The sequence below is a fragment of the Gigantopelta aegis genome, chromosome 6 (assembly GCF_016097555.1).
Source record: "Gigantopelta aegis isolate Gae_Host chromosome 6, Gae_host_genome, whole genome shotgun sequence".
Classification (NCBI taxonomy): domain Eukaryota; kingdom Metazoa; phylum Mollusca; class Gastropoda; order Neomphalida; family Peltospiridae; genus Gigantopelta; species Gigantopelta aegis.
Window position 1 is genome coordinate 96,404,012 of NC_054704.1, and position 21,190 is coordinate 96,425,201.

Sequence of the window (21,190 nt, forward strand, 5' to 3'; positions counted from 1 at the left end):
ATATATAATGATAGCGAATTTCGAAAAAACAAACGGATATTTGTCATTAATTCCGGAATTCCGGATATGGGTTAGAAATTCCGGATTTTTCGGAAAATTCCGATAAGTTGGTCGACTGTTTATCTTGAACTTTAACACGGAACATTTGTCTTTGGTACAATGCAACCTGAACGAAGCTGACACACTAAGCGAGATAACTCTCTTTTCGTTACAGTCTTCAGGTTGCATAGTACCAAAAAGAGAGTTCCGTGTCAAAGTTCGACGTGCACCTCAATCTAATTAAAATTAGCTCCACTATTACATGTGGATCTAAAGACAGCCAGTTGGAGCTCATGTCCACCAATCAAAACCTTACTTGCAGAATCCTGCCAGTGATTTAAAAATAATTTGAAAACATTCCGAATTATCCTGAGGGTATACGACATGTTTCGTGTGAATTACGAATGCCTTAAAACATGTTTTATTTTATAAAATAAATAATTTGTAATGTAAAACTGAAGACTGATTTTTTTTTTTATAAATAAATAAATAATTTTTAATGTAAAATTGAAGACTGATAACCCACCCCGTACGTATTGGTATGGTTCGCTGTACTGCGGCCACTAAAATAGACTCGCCCGATATTTTTAGAATTTGTATGCTCCCAAATAACGTTATAAAAGGCGAAGTGTAATTGGTCAATATTTAAATTATTATTTACAGACGAAATGTTACCTGGACATTGGGGACTACGCAGTGTTGTTAGTTTTAAATCACTGGCAGGATTCTGCAAGTAAGGTTTTGATTGGTGGACATGAGCTCCAATTGGCTGTCAGTGTAATAGTGGAACTAATTTTACGGAGTAAAAGCAGCCGTGGGTGTGATTGGTAGTAATATGTGACATTGATTATTTGTGCAAATACTATTATCCATTGACAATAAATAAATACACTTTTATTTGTTATACAGTTGTTATGCAGTAGATACCAGAGGTTGAAACTAATGCGGGGTACCACCAACAATAGAACTGCAATTTTCAGCACAAATGACGGTTGCTATTAAAAAAATTAATTAAATCTCTTAAATGATACGTGACCCCCCCCCCCCCCCCCCCCCCCCCCCCCCCCCCCACACACACACACTTTTCTTGCAGGTAGATTAGATGTGAGGTGCCACACTTTCTATTGCTGTACCTCCTGGGTGTGTTGAAACGCTGCTTGTATCAGTTTTATTAGTAAACGTTAACATTAACAGCAATAGGAATTGATTTGGTCCATTAGAACCTTCACAATACCGTAAATTGCTATTTTATCATAAATTATGACATAATTATTGTTTCTTTACAAGTGATGATAGCTCTTTCAACCTAACATTTTATACTATTTAACTTTTATTTAATGTACTCTCACGGATACACTTCCGTATTTTACCCTTGTCTGTAAGTAGGAGGCTCCATTTGTTTGCAAACATATTTTATTGTACAAAGAACACAAAAATTGGGCACAAGTTTGACAACTTACGAGGCCCTCTTCTATATTCATACAATAATATACTTGGCGACCTATATTACATAGCTGTAAATATAAACTACATGTATACATTCAAAGAATGGTATAATATCCGCCCGGTCCCCTCCATTATTATTTTTAGTTAGGGTTTAGGGTTGGGGTTGGGGTTAGGGTTAGGGTTGGGGTTGGGGTTGGGGTTGGGGTTATGGCTGGGGTTAGGGCTAGGGTTGGGGTTAGGGTTGGAGTTAAGGTTAGGGTTAAGGGCAGGGGGGACCGGGCGGATATTTTTCCGCAGGACGTAGCCCAGTGGTAAAGCGCTCGCCTGATGCGTGGTCGGTCTAGGATCGATCACTGTCGGTTGGCCCATTGGGCTATTTCTCGTCCCAGCCACGACTGGTATATCAAAGGTCATGGTATGTGCTACCCTGTCTGTGAAATTGTGCATATAACAGACCCCTTGCTACAAATGGAAAGACTACGTGTCAGAATGACCAAATGTTTGACATCCAATAACTGATGATTAATAAATCAATGTGCTCTAGTGGTGTCGTTAAACAAAATAAACTTTAACTTTAGTGTCATGTTACCTATCTCATTTTGTCTGATACCATATCTAGGCTAACAGTAAATAATGTGATTAGTGTATAAAATAAACATTTCTTCCTTTTTTCAATGTGAGGTATCTACCAATTAAATGTTTAAATTAGATTTTTAACCCCCACCCCATCTTTAAAAAACCAAATTGGATGAAAATCTAGCATTTAATTTATTATGGCCTTACATACAAAGGCAGGAGCAGCATGTCGCTCAGTAGGTAGAGTGCTCGCCTGAGGTGCTTGGGTCGAAGGATCAAACCCTTAGTGGTCCCATTCTCTGATTGTTGTTATCACCAACTCAACCAGTGCTCTGCGCCTCGTATATCAAAGGCTGTGTTATGGTCTGTCCTGTCTATGGGAAAGTGCATGGAACGTGTAGCGGGTATCCTCTGAATTGCAGACTATGTGTCAGAATTGATTAATGTTTGACATCCAATAGACCAATTTTTCAGAAATCGGTGTGCTCTAGCCATATCAGTCCATAAACAAAACACACTTTAAACTTTACTTACAAAGGTTATTATTTTTATTAATTATTTAAAATTATATTTATACTTACTTTCTTACATTATTGTGATGAGTTACCAGATTGAATAATTTTTACAAGGGGTGTTTTTTGTTTTTGTTTTTTAAGTTTATTAACCCCAGAAACAAGTTTGGTAGTGTCAGTGTTGCAAGGGGTGGGGGTTTACATGAAACTACTTAAATGGAAGTTGTATATTAGCAGTAAATGTCAAGACCCCCTCGACCCCCACCCTGAATCTGCACCTGGTTATGTAATTATTATTTTTGTTTCAGAGAATGAAAACCCGACATGTTTGTGTGGTTGGTGCTGGAGTTGTTGGCCTTTCCTCTGCTGTATGTATCCAGGAGCAGCTGCCCGATGTCCACGTCACTCTGGTGGCAGACAAATTCTCCCCCCATACCACGTCAGATGGGTCAGGTGGGTTTTGGTGTCCTCATGACCTGGGAAATACACCTGAGGCACTGATACGGTGAGACATTTATTTATTACCCATATGATTAAAAATAGCTTGGTACATATCAAGGTGATACATCCCATTAGAACCCTAAGTAGGACATAACACTTGGACGTCACATGATGACGTCATCGATTGGCACACTACAACCTTACAGGAATGTCATCCAAACAAGTTGAGTGATATAAATTAAGATCGATTATGGGTAATAAATAGGATATTAAACTCGCTACCATTTCGTATCATGTTTATGTCCCTTATGAAATGATTTTCACTGTCGCTCACTAAAGCTAGTGACTACTGAAAATTATTTCACTCAGGACATAAACATGATACGAAATGGAAGCTCGTTTAATATCTTATATATACAAAATATGCCTGTTGATTTAAAACACTGATCTTTTGTTTTCCACATAATATCCTGATGTGTAGGAATTTATGCAATGGGGGTCTTGACTGTGGCAAGAGAATGTTTGGGGTAGGGGTTGGTGGAGAGTCAAGACATACTGCCCTAGAAAATAAATAAAAAGAAAAGAAAATTTGATTGTGCATGATGAGTTTTGGTCCCCGAACTGTCCCCACCCCCTGCACACACATGAGGCCCCCGAACTGTCCCCACCCCTTGCACACACATGGAAACCTAAAACTGTCTTTTACATTAATATTAAGGTGATGCCACACGATATGAGGCCCCCGAACTGTCCCCACCCCCTGCACACACATGGGAACCTAAAACTGTATTTTACATTAATATTAAGGAGATGCCACACGATATGAGGTCCCCGAACTGTCCCCACCCCCTGCACACACATGGGAACCTAAAACTGTATTTTACATTAATATTAAGGAGATGCCACATGATATGAGGTCCCCGAACTGTCCCCACCCCCTGCACACACATGGGAACCTAAAACTGTATTTTACATTAATATTATGGAGATGCCACATGATATGAGGCCCTCGAATTGTCCCCACCCCTTGCACACACGTTGGAACCTAAAACTGTATTTTACATTAACGTTAAGGTTAAGCCACATGATATGAGGCCCCCGAATTGTCCCCACCCCGTGCACACACGTTGGAACCTAAAACTGTATTTTACATTAACATTAAGGTTATGCCACACGATATGAGGCCCCTGAACTGTCCCCACCCCCTGCACACACGTTGGAACCTAAAACTGTCTTTTACATTAATATTAAGGAGATGCCACACTATATGAGGCCCCCGAATTGTCCCCACCCCTTGCACACACATTGGAACCTAAAACTGTATTTTACATTAATGTTAAGGTTATGCCACACGATATGAGGCCCCCGAACTGTCCCCACCCCCTGCACACACGCCGGAACCTAAAACTGTATTTTACATTAACGTTAAGGTGATGCCACACGATATGAGGCCCCCGAATTGTCCCCACCTCCTGCACACACGCCGGAACCTCAAACTGTATTTTACATTAACGTTAAGGTGATGCCACATGATATGAGGACCCCGAACTGTCCCCACCCCCTGCACACACGCCGGAACCTAAAACTGTATTTTACATTAACGTTAAGGTGATGCCACATGATATGAGTGCCTAATATGAGACTAGCCGATTTCATAGCCACTGATGAAATCGTAATGTTGTCTTGTCACAATCTGCTATTCTTATGCTGTTAAGTACGGTAAGGCCAAATTTATGAAGCCTGTTTTTCTTAAACACAGGTATTTAAATATTGTAAATGTATGTAATTAGATGTATGCACAGTGAAACCCGCTTAATTGCATACCCTAATTGCCCAAGAAAAATATGTTAATATCCAGGCTATGCTAAAAACCGGGATGTAATAAATTCAAGGGAAGTAACTCTTGTAAACAAACCCGACCATTTTATCACAAATTTACAAGTACATATGCATATACATGTAATACAAAAAAACAGTCTTTGAAAATTTGACTCATTTTGTTGATAACCCATAAAAAATCACACCAGATAAAAAAAAATTCTTTATAATATTTGTTCTGCTATTTCTATTGACCAGCTTTTAAGTATTGTGTGTGTGTATACCTAATGCTGGTGTCCACTGCAGGAAATGGGGCAAGGAGACACTTGATTACATCCTGTCACTAATCAAGTCTTCTGACGCTGCAGTTGTCCAAGCACAGATGTTATCTGGCTACATGATGTCATCTTCTGTCCAGGAGGTATAGCGTTTAAAGATTAAAGTCACTGACACTAGAGTTTCTTAGATTCGTACCTTTCCTCTTGCACATAAAAGGCCTCAGAGCTTTTTTAATACCGATTTGTCTGGCCTCGGTTCATCTCTCCATCTGTCCATCTGTCTGTCCATCAACTTTTTCTTTGAAGTCTATCTTCTCCTACAGTTTTGATTGAATTATTCTCATACTTTAGTACAATGATCTTCACGTTAATAGGTATTTGAGGAATTTTGAAATATACAAGTTTTTAGTTTTTTTAAAGATCGCTTGCTGCTAATGGAAAACTGAAGCAGGTTTCCTCTGAGACTATATGTCAAAATGACCAAATGTTATAAATTCAGTAACTGATGATTAGTAAATCAGTGTGCTCTTGTGGTGTGGTTAAACAAGGGCATCTTGCAGGAAAGAATTCAGAACATACTGACAATTGTATTGTCCATGACCAAGGTTTCACAGAAGGTATGACACAGAGAGGAGCTATCACTTAACATTGCTCCCCATTACTCTCCTGAGTCTAGTTCGAATTCTTAGCTCTCCGTAAGTTAACATGTAAATTAAAAAAGAAAACAACTGCAAAAGGATTACATATCAATTATGCTGAAAATCTATTGGCAGACATCTACGGATTCACCTCCAAGGGATCCTACATCACTTGAAAAGTAATGTGTAACAAGGCCAGTCTGTCCTAGTTAGTCAAAGGGCCAGTGCACTATGACTGGTATATCAAAGGCCATGGTATGTGCTATCCTGTCCCTTGCTACTAATGGAAAAATGTAGCGGGTTTCAGCTCAAAACACTTAGGCGAGTTAAAAATTGCACTCATCAAACTGCTAAGGCCAGTGAAAACCAAGCATTTATTAATTTATAAAGTAAAATTGGTACATGTAAATGCAGGAATGGAGTTACAGTTATAGTTTATTAAAGTTTCAGGAGTAATACTAAAGAAATATAATTATGGCATGTATACACTGATGCAGACCATTTAATTTTTTAATTACAATATGTACTATTCAGATAATTTGATGCACATAATTATATATATACCTTTTCAGTGTTAGATGGTTTGATGAACGTGCAGCTAAACATATATATAGGAATCAACTTGTCTTGAATTTCATTATTATGTACAACGAATGTGATTAGGATAGATGGAATGAGGAAAAAACACTGGTTCCCAGGAGATGGTGGTTCATGAACTACGACCCAAGCATCTCAGGTGTGCACTACTGATTCATATTATTAAAAATAACTTGTGAAACGTGGGCCTACAATTACTTCAATTTGGGACATTGATATTCACGTGGCATTTTTAATTCAACAATTATGCAACCAGTCCTCCCTCCCTCAACATTTTGTAACACGTCATTTGACCTACAGCTGCAAGTTACGAATGGCTCTGATGGCGTTATGTCATTGATCTAGAACGGCCCAATATTGTTTATAACAAAATATACAAATTCTAAAAAAATCTGTCATGTCAAAGGATTTTTTTCCAAACGCAGGATGCCATAATACATACATATAATAAAACCCCCATAATTTTAGACACCATCATCAATGCGTAATAAGTTGTCAAGTAGACCAGCGTGTGTGCAGAATTCCAAGAGTAAAAATAATCTGACCCTGATAGCTCTGGTTGGTCAATATGCCACAGAGTACTGTGCATCAAATCATGTTCCATTCTGTGACTTTCTAACGAAACGAAACAAAAATTAAATAATCGGAAATGACCATTGATTACTGTTACTATAGTGTGTACATGTATACATATCTAAATAACATGCATATTCATTAACCTCTGGCTGAAATACAAATATTTAAATGAAGTTTTATTTGATTTTTTTTTTAAAGATAAAAAAAGAGAAAAATAATAGACATACAAAAAATACCTAGGCTTATTCCTACATACCTATTATCATTTCTTTTCCTTCTTGTTATTATTCCGTCTAAATTTCAATTCTTTTTTTTCTTCTATTTTTAAAAACAAAGTATAAATTACACTATTGCCATTTCCGGGACCTCATGTAAGATTTGTAGGTTACTAGTAACAGTTATGAACTAATCGAGACAATTTTACCGACTTTGCTGATTGCTGTAACGAGTTCATTTGTGTAGGCTACAGAAGCCACTATTTAATTCAATCCCATTTCTCTTTTTGTCATAACTATATGAACAGTATAAATGAGTTATCCTTATCAGATGTTGTGACCTATTACCTTACAGAAGTGGACTGTTTCTAATTAATAATAAATTAAATAGGCAAAGAAGTTTTGATCGGATTGGTACGTCTTCGAAGATGTCTATTAAACCTGTGTTTTCCAATTTGTATAGCAAAGATAAGTACCAGTCATATATTAAAATCTTGCATGGATGCTTCCGTTCTCGTAACATTTTTTTCTGGTATTATTAGATGGATCTTTCTATCAGCTATATAAAGTAAATAGTAGCAATCAATATACAAAATTATTTTACGTGCGCTGTTCGTTAAGTGTAACATAGGTTATTTTTCACACTCGCCAGACTGAAATTATGTACGTTCTACGAGCATGATCACACCCGCGCACCTTAAAAGGCAAGGTCTGGGGTTTCCTCTCTATGACTGTCAAAAATCACCATATGTTTGACATCTGATAACCAATGATTAATAAATCAGTGTGCTCTAGTGGTGTCATTAAACAAAAACAAAACAACACAAAACTTTAGTTAGTCACAGGACTTTTCAGTCACTTCTCCTACTGTATATATTAAAATTTGAACTGTGTCGTTTTTATATGCCCGTCTTTAATGAATCATATTATGGTATTGCGTTGTCCGTCCGCTTGTCTGTCCATTGTACATCCGTACATCCATCCCTCTATCCATCCATCAGTCCATTCATCTGTACATCCATTAGTCCATGCACCCATCCGTCCATCTGTAAACCTTTCGTTTCCAGAGCATATCTTTGTTATCATGGTTATATCCAATTCATATAGGATCATCAGACCTCACAACTTGGGATGGCAGTATGTTGCATATTGTAAGTAGATCACAGTGACCTACTTTTGGTGGGTGTATCATGTATCTCACCGGTACTCTTGTTATTGTAGGAACCAGATTATAAAGATCTCTGTTTTGGTTACCGACTGATGACCAGTGAAGAATTGAAAGATTTTCCAAATATGAAGTATGTATATAATTAATTACCCCCCCCCCCCCTCCCCCCCTCCAAAAAAATCTTGGTTTATGAATAAGTGAGTATCGAGGAGTATTTTTTAACACCAGTGTCGTACAGGAATGGTTTTTGAAAGGAAAATTATTAGTATTTTACACAATTCATTAAAATGTACATGATCATTTACATGCAGTTTTTATCTGACTTCACATAAATGAAAGTTTGGTGTCATTTTAAAGGACACCTTTTCTTTGTACATAGAGCACACATGTAGATATAGACTTGCTGAAGTGCTTCAAAGATTGTTCCCAGTCCCTGTGGTTACTGCAGAAAGTAAATCTCTGAACATGACAACAATAAATAGATATTATTATTTGCGCTTATGTGTCGTACTGATTTTACGAAACGAGTGTCAGGGTTTTTGTATTGCCCAAGCGACACGAGGTTTTTCATAAAATCAGTATGACAGACATGCTAATGTAATAATTTATTTATTATCCATTTTATTATAATGATTGTTATATTTTTATAAATAAAAAGGGCTGTCTCAAAATGTTTCAACCACAACTAGAAGGAGATGATGAAATGACGTCATATTTCACATGCACAGTCTGAGCTGGGACTTAATTGGGAAGCGATTGCTTCTGTAAATTACTTCATTACACTTGTTATTACACATGTGCTTCAAATGATTTGTATTAACTATAGGTTACATTGAACCAGGTGGATATATAATAATTAGAGAATAACTAACGAGCTATGAGGAACTATGAATTATCTGTCCCAAGTGAATGAATGTTGTAAACCCGAGCCTTTGGCGAGGGTTTTACAACATTCATTCACGAGGGACAGATAATTTGTAACTCCTTGTAGCGAGTTGGTTATTCTCGTTATTACCCATTGTCAATTTTAACCGATTTTTAATGTAAAAATTCCTCTGCAGTCTACAACAAATCCATTAGCCATTACGTCATATAATCTTGCACGCATTACATGACATAATGTAAGTGACGTCATATCATAACGGCGTTCCTTTCACAGCCAAATGCTTACAGTACAAAATAATACAAGTGTATTTGCATTTGAAAATAACTATTTTTATATATTACTAAAGCCTCTGCTTATGAAAATATACCATTTCATGTTTACGAAACAAATGAGTCCATTTGTTTTTGTAAATCTTTGTAGATCGTATAATTTAAGTGCAATCTAACCAACCAAACACCGTGATTTTTAAGTTAGCCAATCAGTGGCTGCAGAAGCAATCTGCACACTGTGCAGAGATCCAAAAAATATTACCCCGTATATTTGAGCCCATATGGGTAATAATTATAATTACTGATCAGCAGAAAGACCTTTTGACAAAGCGGTTCTAATTTACTACAGAGAGCATAGCACTTGGAGTAGTAGCCTAATAGTATAATGGGCAGAAAAATGCTGGGTCTGTTACCATCTGTCTTCTGTCTTTCTGTATGTCCCACATATAGTTTTCTGGACTTTGTTTCCTGCACTGTTTCAATATATTGAGCTGAAATTTTGTGTATAACTTTATTATGTACTGTTACAGATCAAGTTTGACAGAGTTAAGGCCATTTAACTTAGGATATACTAAAATCTGTTGGGCCCAGTATAAGGGATATGTATTGTTTTTGTAGAACTCTCCGATATTCTTGTCAAGACACTTAGCCTAGAGTTTGGGATGGGGTGATAGACCCCATAATTATAGGTTTGTGGCTGATGGATCTGCAGCATAGTTTATTCAGTGTATAGATGGTTTAAATAATGTTCTGTTTTTAAGTGGTGGGTATATGTTTAAATATAAGGCAGGACGTAGACCAGTATTAAAGTGCTCTCCTGATGCATGGTCGGTCTAGATTCAATCCCCATCGGTGGGCCCATTGGGATATTTCTCATTTCAGCCAAAGGCTATGGTATATGCTATCTTATCTGTGGGATAGTGCATATAAAAGATCCCTTGCTACTAATGGAAAAATATATTGGGTTTCCTCTCTAAGACTATGTCAGAATTACCAAATGTTGGACATTCAGCTGCTGCTGATTAATGAATTGATGTGCTCTAGTGGTGTTGTTAACTACAAAACTACATGTATTATGGTTACTGGAATGGCTGTTTCTTTCTCCCATTTCTATTAGCAAAAGCAGAGTTTCTTGCTTATATATTTTTATCATATATTAAATATTACTGAAACTGATAATTTGTTTTCATTTCAGGTGGGGTTACTTTTACACAACAGTTCAGATTGATGTTAAGCCCTATATGCAGTGGCTAATGAGACGGTAATACACAGCATCATATTACATGGTGTAGTAATAATTACATAACATTATACTGTATAGAATATCTGGATATTAGAAGTAGTATGTAGATGAATCTTGACCCTTTTTGTCTTTATATTTTGCCACAGAATATGCAGCATACACAATACAATAGTTTCATCTTTATAAAAAAAGGATACAAGAATATATAATATTTTATAAACAAAAGATACAAGAATGTATCTTATAACTTACCCATGATATCCATGTCATAAACCCATGTGATAATTTAATGTATTAACCTGGCTAATAATTGTATGCAAATTTGCAAGGTCTCTAGGTAATGTGTTGCTGTGGATGGGTCATTTGCTTACAAGCCAACAAGACAACATTTTCAAACATTTAGTTAAAATGCATGATGTCAAACTAATTTGTGCTAATTGTGATGACATCATATTACTATCGATGGCAGTGACTTATTGTGATTTACTAAAAATTTAATTAAAATGTTATTTTAGAAGTGTTATAGTATAAATAGAATTCGTTACTCGTGGTTTTTAATATGTAAAATATCAACCTCGTCTAGTTAATCTGCATTTGTCTCGGCAGAGCCTCCACAAATACCGATTAACATAGACTTGGTTGATATTTTACATATTAAAAAAATACTCATGACGAATCCTCTATATATAATATTTTATAAAAAAAAGTCTTCTGCTTAACATATCAGATCTGCATCAGCTGATAGCTACATGTAGCTGGTGAATTAAAATATCCATGCAGAATTTTAGTAGAAGGAGGTCTAGACTGTGGTGACCAAAATTTGTAGGGGGGGAGTTGAGACATGGTCCCCTAAAAATATATATAGATAAAAATTAAAATTTGCTTGAGCAAGGAAGGGCTTTAACCTCCGAAACCCTCCCTTGCATTTCCTGTATGGAACACTGATATCTCTGTATCTATCTTTAATGATTTTGACTGCACCAGTAGTATAGGGGCCTGTATGGTGCCATGATTGACCTACTTTCCCGTGATCACGTGACCTTGGTAGGAGACAATGGGCTTGGTATAGACCATGAACTTGGTATATACAATGGCTTTTGTGTAGGAAACAATGGCCTTTGTATAGGGGGGTGCAGGTGTATGGCCTTGGTAGGAAACAATGGTCAAGGAAACAATGACACAATGGGCTTGGTATAGACAATGGGCTTTTGTGTAGGAAACAATGGCCTTTGTATAGGGGGGTGCAGGTATCTGACCTTGGTAGGAGACAATGGGCTTGGTATAGACAATGGCTTTTGTGTAGGAAACAATGGCTTTTGTGTAGGCAACAATGACACAATGGTATTTGTGTATGAGACAATGGCACAATGGCCTTTGTGTAGGAAACAATGGTCTTTGTGTATGAGACAATGGCCTGGGTACAGGTGTGCGTCCTTGGACTGAGCTGGGGGTGCCTCCCTCGGGTATAAAAAGGGTACTTTTGGTTTCATTGTCATTCGTTCGCCGAAAAGTCTGCAGATCTAGGTTCATGTTTGTTGAAAGAAAATAGGCTCGTATTTGGATATAAAAAGGGGTGTGTTGTTAGTAGCGTCATTTGCTTGCCGAAAGTTCTGTGAAGGAGATCTATTTCTGCTTTTGGAGTTTGAAGATATTCTGAAAGAAGACGATGGCATCGGGATATTCGAGCAGTGTTAGTAGCAGCAGCAGTAGCGACGAGGACGACGTCATGGTCTGCAAATGTTCAGAAAGACATACAATCAAATGTAAAAGAGTGACTACCAAACAAGATGAGAAGAAGAAGAGTATTCATTATACGGATCAAACGGATGCTACACGTGAAATTGGGGTTGGAACTGAAGATGGCGAACTCGTGGATGAACCCACAGATCAGATGGATGCTGCCTGTGAAACAGATGCTGCCTGTGAGGAAGACTGCTATTCGAGACGTTACTTGTTCTGTCATCGTCCCGAAATGAGACATTTCTATGCCCGGATGCTGACGTATGCTCGGTGGCCCATACAATTACGTCAAAAACCAAAAGAACTTGCCAAGGCCGGTTTCTACTACACGGGAGACCACGATGCCATCACCTGTTACTATTGCGGACTTCGCATCTACCGATGGAAGAAGACAGACGACCCAGTGATGGAACATTACAGACTCTCTCCAAGATGTCCCTATGTGAACAACATGTTCAGACATTAAATATTTCAGACACTTGTGTGCTATGTTTTCATGTTGTATGTTGTGAATAAAACCGTGAATAACATGTTTTGCTTTCTTAGTTATGTCCTGCGTCCATGAGTGTGTCTCTGGACGTGTCCCTATGGTAGTGACACTGGTAAAGGGTAATATGTTGGTAACGATGTTTTTTGGGGAGCTCGCACGACGAGATTCGTGTTTGGGAGAAGGGGCACTGGTCATACGTATCACACACATTCAAACATTCCTGTACCATATCTTTATGCGTCATAAGGTATATAAGTAAAATAGTTTTGGAAAACTCGTCATTTGAGGTAAAACCTTCAGAGGAGCAACATGTCAGACAAGTTATATGTACCCGACGTGGATAAGTGGACCCGTTTCTATAAACTGCAGGCAGAAGGTAAACTTCAACCTCATTTTCCAGTGCAACGTGGTGGGAAAAGTCAGATGATGTACAGTGTAGATCGATGTCTAGAACTGTATGACCCTACATGGAAAAAAGAAAAAGAGGAACAGAAGAAGCCCACGGCACCCAAAGTCGTCATGGTCTCCCCAACGCAGCAGGTGGTAGAGCAAGCCAAGGCCGAGCAGAAACGGAAACGTCAAGAGAGTGGCGTGGAACAGAAACGACGAGAGCAGACTGGGCAAAAACGGCACAAGCATTTTTGAGAAGACTATAAAAGGGGGCATGGCAGTTTCAACATCGTCAGTTCACGTCGAACACTTCAATAGTCAACATCATGAATCAGAATTGGTTTATTCCGGAACATGTCATGAACAAAAGATCGTGTCCCGTATGTCCAAAGACTTTTTCAAAACCATCAAATATGCTACGTCATTGGAAGACCTTCCATTCAGCTCAACTCCAGGCTCCTATGGCTCCTATAGCTCCTGCTCCGGCCCCTATAGCTCCTATGGCTCCTGCTCCTCTGGCTCCTATAGCTCTGGCTCCTATATCTCCTGCTCATCTGGCTCCTATAGCTCCGGCTCCTAGGGCTCCTATAGCTCCTGCTCCTCTGGCTCCTATAGCTCCTGCTCCTAGGGCTCCTATAGCTCCTGCTCCTCTGGCTCCTATAGCTCCTCTGGCTCCTGTAGCTCTGGCTCCTATAGCTCCAGCTCCTGCTCCTAGGGCTCCTATAGCTCCTAGGGCTCCTATAGCTCTGGCTCCTATAGCTCCGGCTCCTAGGGCTCTTCTGGCTCCTCTAGCTCATATAGCTCCTGCTCCTCTGGCTCCTATAGCTCCTGCTCCTATAGCTCATAGGGCTCCTATAGCTCCTGCTCCAGATTGTTACATCCGTTCACCATGATCGTGTCGGGACCCACGTCGTGTGGAAAAACGTTTTTGTTGTACAAACTGCTAAGGGATGGTAAAATCCACCCGCCTCCTCAGCGCATTATCTGGCTCTACAAACGATGGCAACCTCTCTATGATACGATCAAAATGGTTGCTCGAGTAAAATTTGTTCAAGGTATACCTGCGAATTTGGAAAAGGATTGTTATTTGGATCCAGGAGTCAGAAATCTTATCGTGTTGGACGACCTGATGTCTACAGCTGGAAAAGACCCTCGCATCACCGATCTGTTCACGGAAGGAAGTCACCACAGAAACCTCTCTGTGATTGCCATCAACCAGAACCTCTATAACAGCAAGGACCCGACACAAAGAAGAAACTGTCATTACCTGGCACTGTTCAACAACCCCATCGACAAGCAGCAAGTCCTAACCTTGGCACGGCAGATGTATCCTGGAAATACTCGTCATTTCATGCAGCGGTTTGAGGAAGCTACCCACAGGCTCTACGGACATCTCTTGGTGGACTTGAAACCGACCACGCCCGAACATTGGCGCCTTCGACCTAATGGTTTAGAGACGGGGCCGTCCGAATGGTATAAAAGCACGAGCGTAACGGCGAAGAGTTTCAACCACCGTCGGAGAAAGAGCTCTACGTGCAAATCATGCAAAGAAACGCATTCAAGAGAAAACTACCAGGCATACCCGCCTACGAAAGTGACGACGACGAAGAAGAAGATGAGGTAGAGCCCTATCTGAAAAAGGTCAAGAGGATGCAGTCTTGCGATACGTGCGGTCTGGTCTTTAAAGATGGGAGTGACTTGCAGTGACTCGTGAAAACGTGCGAGGAGGGAAATGAAGAGCCGTCGTCCGATCTGGAAAACGAAGGCGTACGTCTGATGATCGAGCGTGAATTCGACATCAATCGTGACTATTTCGAAAGCAAGAGGAAACGCTACGAAGAAAAAAACATGTCCCAAGATGCCATCAAAAGAAACATGAAGACACTGCAATGGAAGTTATTTAAAGACACGTACTCTCGCTTTCTGACGTATATGCATTACTTTGACAAAGGCCCCAACACGAGAAAAATTCTACAGTTTGTGAATCCAGACAGAGATCTCAGACCTCAGATTCGTTCTAAATTAAATCAGTATCGTTCATGGATTGGCGAATATTTGGACGAACAAGACGACGACGATACCGACGATGAGGAGGACGACGAAGATGAAGAGAAATGAACACTCATATTATTCACATGTCGCCCTTAAGGCCTCTCGATGTAACCCAATGTGTGTCCATTGCATGTGTAGTTGTCTATAGTGATTTTACTTTAGAAATAAAAAAATTAAAAACCAAACCATTGCGTTTTTGTGTGTTTTTTTACTCTATGACTAGATTTGTGATTGGATATGTCTACCCCGCTACTTTATAGTAGCAAGAGTTGTATGTACAGGACAGCACATACCACGGCCTTTGATATACCAGACATAATGCACTGGTTGGCTATAGCCTATTTGGCCATCGACGGGGATCGATCCTAGATCGATCACTGTATTTACCCATTTGGTAATTAAAAAGCCCTGTACGAAGGCTAGTACTCTAGAGAAATTTTCTGTTTAAAAATGCAGCTATTTCCCTTTAGTTAACACGTATTACTTGTTAAACCCATGGCGGCACGCGTGTCGCCGACTTACACTAATGGATTAATCACGTGTGACCTCTCTCTCTCTCTCTCTCTCTCTCTCTCTCTCTCTCTCTCTCTCTCTCTCTCTCTCTCTCTCTCTCTCTCTCTCTCTCTCTCTTTCTAGCTGTCTCTTTCTCCGTCTATCTGTCTCTCTGTCTCTCTCTCTCTCTCAACCATTGCGTTTGTTTTTTGTGTATTCTACTCTATAACTAGATTTGTGATTGAATATTTCTGCCGCTACTTTATAGTAGCAAGAGTTGTGTGTACAGGACAGCACATACCACAGCCTTTGATATACCAGACATAATACACTGGTTGTCTATAAAGGCTTGTACTCTTGGGAAATACTCGTGTTTAAAATGTAGTTAAAAGAGCATAGGTTAGGTTGGAGCGTCGAGTTGCAGTCACACGTTCTTTCTTCATAGGAATGGGCTGTAGTGTTTCACACACACACGCACGCACGCACATGCACACGCACGCACACACGCACAAAACGTTTGTGTTTAATTATGAAATACTGGCCCCATAAGGAGTATGAGATTGTGTATATAAAAGATCCCTTGCTACTCATGGAAAAAATGTAGTGGGTTTCCTCTCTAAAACTGTCAAAATTATGTTTTTTCATCCAATAACCGATGATTCATAAATCAATGTCCTCTAGTGATGTCGCTAAACACAAACAAACTTTGACGGTCAGTGTGCATACCATAACAAATTTATTCTGCTACTTAAGACGGGCACGCGTCGGTATGTCTTTTGCAGTTCACCTGGTTTCATAAACACTCGGACAGGCCTAATAAAATGCCTTTGTATGAGGGCTGATGAAGAGGTCTGATAAAGTACTCCTCTATTATAAAGCGAATGAATGGCTCAATGATCCTCCGAGTACAAAAGAAAACGTCGACAATGTGCTAAAGAAATACAAATGAATGAAAATCATCACACACGCATTTTGTCTGGCGACATGAAAGCCTCACTTTAAACCAAACAGTCAGCAAACAGTTACAGTCCTTCCCCACGAGACATATTTTAACGGCTATTATTTTGGGTGTCTAGAATAAAACACTGTGAAAAAACATCCACGTGTATGTCCACTGTCGATACAAAAAAAACAAAACACAATAGACGTTATACAATGAAGCCAAAACCAACGTCAGACTTACACCTGGCCTGTACATATTGTTATTATTAATTGTTGTTGTTTCTTTGCTTTTATTTGTTTGCTGACACCAGTTTGTTTGGTAATATGCAATACATTGAATTGAATACACCATGATCGCACACCTGCACAGAGGCCATTGTATCTTACCATGATCGCACACCTACACAGAGGCCATTGTCTCTTACCATGATCGCATACCTTTCCAAAGCCATTGTTTTCTACCGAGACCATACACCTGCACCCACCTATACAAAGGCCATTGTTTCCTACACAAAGGCCATTGTTTCCTACCAAGGTCAGACACCTGCACCCCCCTATACAAAGGCCATTGTTTCCTACACAAAAGACCATTGCCTATACCAAGCCCATTGTCTCCTACCAAGGTCAGACACCTGCACCCCCCTATACAAAGGCCATTGTTTCCTACACAAAAGCCCATTGTCTCCTACCAAGGTCACGTGATCACGGGAAAGTAGGTCAATCATGGCACCATACAGGCCCCTATACTACTTGCACCTTCTTTGGCTTGTGTGTTCCATATTTCTATTGCAGTATGATGCACTTTAATCTGCCTCATTTAATTGTTATTCATTATTTCAGATTTAAAGAGCGCGGAGGGCGTGTTGAAGTTCAGACTGTATCATCCATAGATCAGGTGTGTGTGCATGTATATACCATTTCTTTTGTACTTAACCTGACCTCAAACAGTGGAATATTCACCTTGGAATATTAGTCTTAACCTGGCCTCAAACAATGGCATATTCACCTTGGGATATTAGTCTTAACCTGACCTCAAACAATGGCATATTCACCTTGGGATATTAGTCTTAACCTGACCTCAAACAATGGCATTTTCACCTTGGGATATTAGTCTTAACCTGACCTCAAACAATGGCATATTCATGTTGGGATATTAGTCTGGTCCGAACATCTCAACAACTAAAATCTCCCAATCAGTCTTCTGCTCCTTGTTCTGGGTCACGTGACTAGCACTTCTCCCTCGCTGGTTTTGTTTGGATGTTGTTTTTTTTACTCCAGTCAAATCTAAGACATCATTTTTTTCTGTTGGTTTAGTCTAGAGTTTTGGAGCTTTTCAGTCATCTTCAAAGACAGAGTTGTAGGGCAGATGATCTACTAAAAGAAGATATGCACATGTTATCTAACTTGATTTTAAATGGGTAAAAATCAACAAAGTTATTATTTTCTGATTTATGGCAACACACCTATAATGTAGTTGCATAAATATAGGTGCAAGAAACGCTGAAGATAATAATTTACCTTCCCCCTCCAAAGTAATATAAAGTGTCCCCTATCTTCCAATGACTATGATAACAAAATATTAATAACTGGTGGGATATGATGACTGTGTAAATGGTTGAATAAAGTACATTTAAATCAGTTAAGGTAAATGTATATACCAGTATTTTCAGACAATAATTTTTCGATCATTTAGTAAGTAATGTTCTGCACAGTGACTGTATAAGATTGTACCACAATGTTGTCTTCTGTCAGTTTTTATTAGGTGATTTAGGTGACTAAAGTGTTTGAATGTTGAGTGAAATGTGAACTAGGGAAATGCAGCATAGTGACAGAGTGCTCACGTTAGGCCTTGTGGTTATGGTAACAAAATCGGTTCTCCATCCTGCACAGGGCATGCAGTATTTGTTTTTCTCATTCCTAACAGCCTTTCTTTGATTGAGCTGTATTAGACAGAATGTGTTGAAGCTACATAATAAAGACCCTTTGCTAATTGTGGGAGCAGAACATAGCGCAGTGTCTCTGTGAGTTACTTTCAGACAGGGCACCTTCACCAGTCATAAAGAAACATACTCCATGCTGTTGGTAATAGGGTGGAACATAGCGCAGTGTCTCTGTGAGTTACTTTCAGATAGGGCACCTTCACCAGTCATAAAGAAACATACTCCATGCTGTTGGTAATAGGGTGGAACATAGCGCAGTGTCTCTGTGAGTTACTTTCAGACAGGGCACCTTCACCAGTCATAAAGAAACATACTCCATGCTGTTGGTAGTGGGGTGGAACATAGCGCGATGTCTCTGTGAGTTACTTTCAGACAGGGCACCTTCACCAGTCATAAAGAAACATACTCCATGCTGTTGGTAATATGGTGGAACATAGCGCAGTGTCTCTGTGAGTTACTTTCAGACAGGGCACCTTCACCAGTCATAAAGAAACATACTCCATGCTGTTGGTAATAGGGTGGAACATAACGCAGTGTCTCTGTGAGTTACTTTCAGACAGGGCACCTTCACCAGTCATAAAGAAACATACTCCATGCTGTTGGTAATATGGTGGAACATAGCGCAGTGTCTCTGTGAGTTACTTTCAGACAGGGCACCTTCACCAGTCATAAAGAAACATACTCCATGCTGTTGGTAATATGGTGGAACATAGCGCAGTGTCTCTGTGAGTTACTTTCAGACAGGGCACCTTCACCAGTCATAAAGAAACATACTCCATGCTGTTGGTAGTAGGGTGGAACATAGCGCAATGTCTCTGTGAGTTACTTTCAGACAGGGCACCTCACCAGTTATAAAGAAACATACTCCATGCTGTTGGTAATATGGTGGAACACAGCGCAGTGTCTCTGTGAGTTACTTTCAGACAGGGCACCTTCACCAGTCATAAAGAAACATACTCCATGCTGTTGGTAGTGGGGTGGAACATAGCGCAGTGTCTCTGTGAGTTACTTTCAGACAGGGCACCTTCACCAGTCATAAAGAAACATACTCCATGCTGTTGGTAGTGGGGTGGAACATAGCACGGTGTCTCTGTGAGTTACTTTCAGACAGGGCACCTTCACCAGTCATAAAGAAACATACTCAATGCTGTTGGTAGTGGGGTGGAACATACATGTAGCCCAGTGTCTCTGTGAGTTACTTTCAGACAGGGCACCTTCACCAGTCATAAAGAAACATACTCCATGCTGTTGGTAGTGGGGTGGAACATACATGTAGCCCAGTGTCTCTGTGAGTTACTTTCAGACAGGGCACCTTCACCAGTCATAAAGAAACATACTCCATGCTGTTGGTAGTGGGGTGGAACATACATGTAGCCCAGTGTCTCTGTGAGTTACTTTCAGATAGGGCACCTTCACCAGTCATAAAGAAACATACTCCATGCTGTTGGTAGTGGGGTGGAACATAGCGCAGTGTCTCTGTGAGTTACTTTCAGACAGGGCACCTTCACCAGTCATAAAGAAACATACTCCATGCTGTTGGTAATAGGGTGGAACATAGCGCAGTGTCTCTGTGAGTTACTTTCAGACAGGGCACCTTCACCAGTCATAAAGAAACATACTCCATGCTGTTGGTAGTGGGAGTTACTTTCAGATAGGGCAACAGTCATAAAGGAACATACTCCATGCTGTTGGTAGCATAGTGTCTCTGTGAGTTACTTTCAGATAGGGCACCTTCACCAGTCATAAAGGAACATACTCCATGCTGTTGGTAGTGGGGTGGAACATAGCGCAGTGTCTCTGTGAGTTACTTTCAGATAGGGCACCTTCACCAGTCATAAAGAAACATACTCCAAGCTGTTGGTAGTGGGGTGGAACATAGCGCAGTGTCTCTGTGAGTTACTTTCAGACAGGGCACCTTCACCAGTCATAAAGAAACATACTCCATGCTGTTGGTAGTGGGGTGGAACATACATGTAGCCCAGTGTCTCTGTGAGTTACTTTCAGATAGGGCACCTTCACCAGTCATAAAGAAACATACTCCATGCTGTTGGTAGTGGGGTGGAACATACATGTAGCCCAGTGTCTCTGTGAGTTACTTTCAGACAGGGCACCTTCACCAGTCATAAAGAAACATACTCCATGCTGTTGGTAGTGGGGTGGAACATACATGTAGCCCAGTGTCTCTGTGAGTTACTTTCAGACAGGGCACCTTCACCAGTCATAAAGAAACATACTCCATGCTGTTGGTAGTGGGGTGGAACATACATGTAGCCCAGTGTCTCTGTGAGTTACTTTCAGACAGGGCACCTTCACCAGTCATAAAGAAACATACTCCATGCTGTTGGTAGTGGGGTGGAACATACATGTAGCCCAGTGTCTCTGTGAGTTACTTTCAGACAGGGCACCTTCACCAGTCATAAAGAAACATACTCCATGCTGTTG

The 21,190-nt window shown here is 39.9% G+C and overlaps 1 protein-coding gene across 1 annotated transcript in view; it reads left to right on the plus strand.

Annotated features, from left to right (window-relative positions):
* Positions 1-1,280: 1,280 nt before the first annotated feature.
* Positions 1,281-21,190, plus strand: part of LOC121375113 (D-aspartate oxidase-like) — a 30,924-nt gene continuing 11,014 nt past the window's right edge. The window contains exons 1-6 of the mRNA XM_041502357.1: positions 1,281-1,417; positions 2,882-3,078; positions 5,139-5,253; positions 8,358-8,434; positions 10,655-10,720; positions 17,649-17,703. Of these exons, the coding sequence (XP_041358291.1) occupies positions 2,885-3,078; positions 5,139-5,253; positions 8,358-8,434; positions 10,655-10,720; positions 17,649-17,703 (507 nt within the window). The 5' untranslated portion in view covers positions 1,281-1,417; positions 2,882-2,884. The remainder of the gene's footprint in view (positions 1,418-2,881; positions 3,079-5,138; positions 5,254-8,357; positions 8,435-10,654; positions 10,721-17,648; positions 17,704-21,190) is intronic.